Here is a 6,000-nt window from a genome sequence, read left to right on the forward strand (position 1 = left end):
AATTGTAATACATGTCTACAATAACATAAAATTGTAGACATACGATTTATATGAACTGAAAAAAAAAAAAAAAAAAAAAAAAAAAAAAAAAAAAAAAAAAAAAAAATCATCCAATACAAGTATAAAAAAGAATAATTTTCATACGAAACATCTTAAAGAGAAAATGATTTAAAAGGGGGAAAAAAGAAGAAAGAGAACATAGAGAAACAAAAAGTGAAGAAAATAAATTTAAAGGGTAAGATGGACATTGCACATTGGACATACTACTAGAAGTGTCCAAAACTATAATTTGATTTATTTTGGTCAAAAGTAATGAAATGGTTGCTACTTGTGGCAACCATTGTTTTCCATTCTATCTACATTACACATTCCAACAACTCCAATCTTACACAAGAACTAGAATGATTACTCCTACGGTAAAATGCATGGTATTTCTTCGGGAATCGAACTCCTTCTCGGACAACTACTAGTTACGCCTCGGACGTCGTTGCAACAAATCGCTGAGAGAAAGCCGTTGCAGCCTCAAACCTTCCATCGTCTCGTCTATTGCAACACCCTCGAAATGCCACATCAACGTTTAATTTCCATCTTCCCATACTCGCCCTTTCCCACCGTGACGGTTTCTTAATGTATGTTGTTGTCGGATCTTCATTAGTGGCCTGATTGTAGAAGCTATAGTCGTTTCTCAATTATCGTAGCATAAGGCAGCGATAATACGACTTTTCTTTTCAAAAGATACCTTGATAGAATTGAGAACGTAAAATATGGCTTGTTAGATTCAAATTCATACCGGCTTACACACAACAACAACAACAAAAACGACAAATATTTGTGAGAAATACGACATTGTTGAATCTGAGAGTGGGATAGTATATATTCATTTGTTTCATTGCCACGATTACGCGTCGTCCCATACTTTGCACAGAGAGAAGTGATACCCCTGAAAAACAGAGCTCTCTTCTCAACGTGGAAATGAACGCCGTTGTATCATTCACCGGAGGCTCCAGCGACGCCGTGAAGGACGGCTTCGTCGGGTCCGTAGCCTTCAACGCCGGCGACGTCAGAATCCGCGCCGCCACCACTTCTCCGGTTGTCCTCGCCGGTCCGACGTGCCTCTCCGACCTCTCTCTCTCCCTCTCCCTCGATAAGCCCGCCTGCTTCGTCGTCGACTACGACCTCCCCAACAAAGTATATCCCTCCAAAACCCTCTCTAAGGGTTTATGCTCTTTTCTCTTACTCTATTTTTCTCTCTCTAAACACAGGACGTTAGGTTTCAGTTCATGAACAAGGTGAGCGTGATGGAGAAGCCTCTGAGCCTGACGTACTCTCACTCGCGGCGGTCCAACATGATTTCCGTGGACGCAGGGCTGGCTCTGAACCCGGCCAACAAGCTCTGGGCAAGCTACGCTTTCGGCTCCGGCGACTGCAAACTCAAGTACTCCTTCGTCCTCGCCGGAGCCACCACGTTCGAGCCCTGCTATGACGTGGCAGCCAACGCGTGGGATGTCTCGGTGTCGCGGATGAACCTCGACGGTGACGTAGCCAGGGCTTACTACCGGACCACGGACAAGGTCCTCGGACTCGACATGATATGGCAAGGCATGAACAGAGACGGACAGTTTAAGGTGATTTGATTTTTTGTTTTTTTTTTTACGTCTCCTAAGTGTTCGACGAAATGCCTCAAAGAGACGTTTGAATCTGATTATGCTCGTTTTCGTCTGCGTGTTTTGAATAGGTATCGGCGACGATGAATTTGGGAGAGGGGTTGAAGGTGCCGAAGTTGATGGCAGAGAGTACATGGAACTTCGCAATGTGATAATCTTTTTTTCTTTATCAGAATTAAGTAGTTTATATTTCGGGGTTATGTGCTTATGAAATGTGAAGAGCTATGGAAGAAATACTTCTTTGGGGGCAAGTAGTTTTGCTTAGATGTTTGGTTGCATAGTTATGAACTTGTGACATTGCTAAAAAGTAAATACTTTCCAGTTTTGCTCAGCTCTCTGTAGTTGATGATTGATCATATCCTAAACTGGCTTAAAATGAAACCCGTCGAAGAAGAAGACGAAAAAAAATTGATCCTTACGCATTAAAGAATCCATGTTTGGTATTCCTCTCAAAAACAATTTTTAGTTTTTGAGTTGAAAAAATTGAAAACAAAAATTGAAAACATGTTTGGTTTAAGTTTTTGGAAAAAAATTTCAAAAAATTTTGAAGTTGTTTTGGAAAAAAGTAAAGAAAACTGAAAATAAATAAAATGTGTTTTTGAAAAAAAATTTCTTCACTTCTCTCATCTTTCTCCTCTTCTTCTCTTTTCATTCTTTCAAAAACAAAAATGAAAAATATACCAAACACTTTTTTCAGTTTTTTCACTTTCTCAAAAACAAAAATGAAAACTGTACCAAACAGCTTTTTGAAAACAACTACAAAACAGTTTTTCAGTACAACTACAAAAATTAGAAAACAGAAAACAAAAACTTTTTGAGTTAACTACCAAACACAAAAATGTTCAATTCTACTCTATGGGTCTATTACATTGACAAAATCATACTAGTATGCACGGTTCGTTGATTGAGAATCGCTTATGTGACAATGAGAAGATTGTTCTCGAAACCATTGTTTTTTACAGTCGGGCGTAACGGATCGATCCTCCACTCACCATCGACGATGAATTTGATCTGCATGAACCGTTTTCGTAGAAGATTAGTTGTGCAATTCGAAAATGGCAACCAAATAGGGTAAATAGTTTTCTAACCCGCCCACCTCATATTTTCCCGGATATAACTGTAGCCCCAAAGAGAAGATTCCCCTCCTCGACTTCTCCATCTTTCTCTGTTACGAGATTTCGGAAAAATAAGTTTTTCCGCAGTAAAAAAAATAGGCTATGCTCTTATTACAATATCTAACAGAACATATAATATTTGAATTGGCATTTATATGATTTCACCAGCAGACTAATTAAACTAACTTTATTCCCGAATATTTCTTAATGAAACGAAATTGGTTTTGCAAACAATGCTTAAATCTCTAACACTGTCGCGATTGTTACGATCAACGTGCTTTAGAGGTTTGGTAAGGTTACTTCTATACCTTGCTTGCCCAACCATCGAAAGATCCTGATAAAAGCACTTCGGAGGCTGAGTTAGGCCACACTATGGACGTGGAGCGAAGAAGACGTAGAGCTCTACGAGCATCATCGACCCTCCTCTGTTTCTGCTCCACAATCTTCTTTGCCTCACTGTAAAAACCGTGGGTAAATAGTTTAAAAATAGCCAACTAGGAGTTCAGGAGATATCATGCAAAATTAACAGGACAGTGTCACGATCCTAGTCGGCGGGGATTGTGGGAATAAATAGTTAAAGATAAAATTAAGCATACATAAATAAATAAAAATTGAAGCATACATTAGTGCCAAAGCCCTCTTTCCTTCGAAAACAGCTATCTTTGCACGCGTGGACCGCAATTTGTCCCGGGCATTCATAATCTCGTTCTGCTGTAACTCCCAAGCGTCTGTAAGATTCTGTATTTCATTGGAAGTGCTCTCATGATTCTAAGATTCACAGGGAATGAATGGTAAACCATATCAATTTCATGAATACTAAATAATTAAAAAATAGCACTTGGATAGATTATCATCTGACTGAAGCTAAAATCAGTAAATTAAATTAAAAAAAAAAATGAGCCTTTACCTTTTGCAACATAATTTCATCGGCATTGTTAGACCTCACAGAGTGAAGCACAGTTGAGAGCTCCAACTCCAAGTTCTGTAGACGACTTCGTATTTGGTTATGAGTAATCTCGTCGAGTTTCTTCAAATCCATGTCGTCTCCTTTGCCAGAAGGCTCGTCACTAGCCTCTGCATTTTTTATTCCATTTATCCTGAAACCTATCAAGGATAAAGACGGGTGACTTATTCTCACTAGCCGCGTGACATATTTACTATATGGGGCTCTCGAGAAACAAGTAAAAATAGACTCTCACATTTGGAATCGATATTTGAAACCCCTGCCCTCTGAGTGCTCCAAGATCTCCACGAGCCTGATTCGGAGAGAGAGTGGTTCTGATTAAGCCTTCGAGTCGAATAATCGAAAATGGCTTTTTTGGGGCTCGACGAAGAAGAAGGCTCGCTGCTTTTAAAAAGTCCAGCAACTGTCTTTTTTACAAGGAAAATCACAACATGTTAGGATTCTCTACACCTAAGGATTAGGAGAACGAAATTTAGGTGCTTATGGAAATGGTACAATTGATAGTTTATGACTTGTAAGCTGATACCATTCTTCGCCAATTTAGCCTATACACGTGCGATGAATGAAGCTCAAAACATAATAACTGAGAAAATATAGCGATGAATGAAACTCAAAACTTAATAACTGAGAAAATATATATGAGCTTTTAAGTTTTGGTTCGGTTTTACCTTTCACTCATAAACATCTGTCAGCAATATAGACACTAACCAGCTAAATTGAACATCCCTAAATATGTAATAGCAATATCAAAGAAAAGCTCATAGATTCTTTGAATTTCGCATCTTTCCATTTGTTTTAGGGAGAAACGGAGATCTTTTATGGTTTGTAAAGAGACTAGCCACTATAAAGACACGAGCTTTATGATTAAGCAATCATGCACAATCCATCTTACCCTATTAATCGAAGATTTAGAACGCGAATCTTTGTTCTGTTCGTCACTGAAAGCGAGAGCATTGTCAGCAACATTGCACAACTCGAACCCGAAACTGAGATTTCTTTCCTTGTCCAAACGGCTCAATATGCCTTCGATCCCAGACTCATTGGTTTCATTTTCTCTGTGCAAAAGCAAATAGATTATGCATTAGTCAATATAGCCTAACATTTTTTTATGAAAAAAAAAAAGAAAAAAGAAAAAAGAAAAACAACAATAACGAGTGAAAATTGAAACCTCACAATGGTCTACCAGACGACGAGGGCGAGCGAGAGTAATCGGAATCGTACGGACAAAGCGAAGCCATGGACGAGCTCCGATAGTCATCTTCCCATGAACTCCAACTATTGGCTTCATGAGATCCACGGACTGTGATTTCTTCTTCTTCGTCGTCGTTTTCGTCGTCCGAAGCCCAGCCAAACGACATCCAACCGCGCTTCCTCAGAATCGCGTCGACCAAATCCGTTCGACCGCCATTGATAAGCTCTTTCCTGGTGGGAAACGCCTCTGGCTTCTCCGAACAGCTCATGAACACGAGAATCTCCGCCTCCAAAGCGAAATCGGACTCTTCCCCGTCCCAATCTCTGCAACGACGAGCGAATCCGGACCAACTCTTCTTGTTTCCGTTGGTACAGTAATTAATGCCATGAAACCCTAGCCGAGAAGATTGGGTCTTGTTCTTGTCCCTCGCGCCTGCTAAACCCGGTGGCACAAACCACCGGTCATTTCTCCTTCCCCGAGGCCTCGCCGCGGCAGAGAGAACAAACCAAGGATGTGGATGAGAGCTCAGAGCTGGTAACGAGCTGAGCATGATGGCTCAGGCATTTCTTCGAACACTTGGTGGAGTCTGCGAATGAATTGAGGTGTAACCTCAGAGAGAGAGAGAGAGAGAGAGAGAGAGAGAGAGAGCGCTATTATTGTTAATATTATAAAGAAAAGAAAACCACCAAAGCAACAACCAAATTACTTCTTACCATTAATCGGAAAAGAAAAGGGAAAATAATAGAGAGAGAGAGAGAGAGAGAGAGCGCGCATTATTGTTAATATTATAAAGAAAACCACCAAAGCAACAACCAAATTACTTCTTACCATTAATCGGAAAAGAAAAGGGAAAATAATAGAGAGAGAGAGAGAGAGAGAGAGAGAGAGAGCTATTATTGTTAATATTATAAAGAAAACCACCAAAGCAACAACCAAATTACTTCCTACCATTAATCGGAAAAGAAAAGGGAAAATAATATATATATATATATATATATATATATATATATATATATACACATACACACACTCACACACGCGCGCGTAGGGGTGAAATTGGTTCGG

General features: G+C 39.7%; 2 protein-coding genes across 3 annotated transcripts; one reads left to right on the forward strand and one right to left on the reverse strand.

Annotated features, from left to right (window-relative positions):
* The first annotated feature begins 884 nt into the window (after positions 1 to 884).
* LOC149403122 (outer envelope pore protein 24B, chloroplastic-like) lies at positions 885 to 1,993 on the forward strand. Its single transcript, XM_089609749.1, has 3 exons — positions 885 to 1,188; positions 1,263 to 1,625; positions 1,736 to 1,993. The coding sequence occupies exons 1-3, from the start codon at positions 973 to 975 to the stop codon at positions 1,814 to 1,816; spliced, it is 660 nt and encodes a 219-aa protein (XP_089465875.1). The 5' UTR covers positions 885 to 972; the 3' UTR covers positions 1,817 to 1,993.
* Positions 1,994 to 2,374: 381 nt separating this feature from the next.
* LOC149403123 (protein PTST homolog 2, chloroplastic-like) lies at positions 2,375 to 5,610 on the reverse strand. 2 transcript variants are annotated; one of them, XM_089610042.1, is made up of 8 exons: positions 4,917 to 5,610; positions 4,636 to 4,798; positions 3,979 to 4,150; positions 3,687 to 3,883; positions 3,402 to 3,517; positions 3,088 to 3,235; positions 2,761 to 2,829; positions 2,375 to 2,675 (listed from the first exon to the last, which is right to left on the reverse strand). In XM_089610042.1, exons 1-8 carry the CDS (start codon positions 5,483 to 5,485, stop codon positions 2,580 to 2,582), a joined length of 1,530 nt encoding a protein of 509 aa, XP_089466168.1. In that variant the 5' UTR covers positions 5,486 to 5,610; the 3' UTR covers positions 2,375 to 2,579. The 2 variants fall into 2 exon arrangements, with proteins under 2 accessions (XP_089466168.1, XP_089466167.1); XM_089610041.1 differs by having other exon boundaries at positions 2,377 to 2,675; positions 3,402 to 3,547; positions 4,917 to 5,607.
* Between the last annotated feature and the right edge of the window lie 390 nt (positions 5,611 to 6,000).

Source organism: Urtica dioica, chromosome 3, assembly GCF_054948205.1.
Source record: "Urtica dioica subsp. dioica isolate 48M chromosome 3, U.dioica_male_clone48M_v1_H2, whole genome shotgun sequence".
Lineage (NCBI taxonomy): Eukaryota > Viridiplantae > Streptophyta > Magnoliopsida > Rosales > Urticaceae > Urtica > Urtica dioica.

What these genes read in the sequence shown, in the direction of transcription:
- LOC149403123 (XM_089610041.1), bottom strand. Translation starts at nt 5,485, where the DNA reads ATGCTCAGCTCGTTACCAGCTCTGAGCTCTCATCCACATCCTTGGTTT. An exon ending in TCGTCGTCTGGTAGACCATT is followed by an intron (nt 4,799 to 4,916) that starts GTGAGGTTTCAA and finishes GCTTTTGCACAG; the next exon opens with AGAAAATGAAACCAATGAGT. An exon ending in CTAAATCTTCGATTAATAGG is followed by an intron (nt 4,151 to 4,635) that starts GTAAGATGGATT and finishes CTTGTAAAAAAG; the next exon opens with ACAGTTGCTGGACTTTTTAA.
- LOC149403122 (XM_089609749.1), top strand. Translation starts at nt 973, where the DNA reads ATGAACGCCGTTGTATCATTCACCGGAGGCTCCAGCGACGCCGTGAAG. An exon ending in ACTACGACCTCCCCAACAAA is followed by an intron (nt 1,189 to 1,262) that starts GTATATCCCTCC and finishes CTCTAAACACAG; the next exon opens with GACGTTAGGTTTCAGTTCAT. An exon ending in ACAGAGACGGACAGTTTAAG is followed by an intron (nt 1,626 to 1,735) that starts GTGATTTGATTT and finishes TGTTTTGAATAG; the next exon opens with GTATCGGCGACGATGAATTT.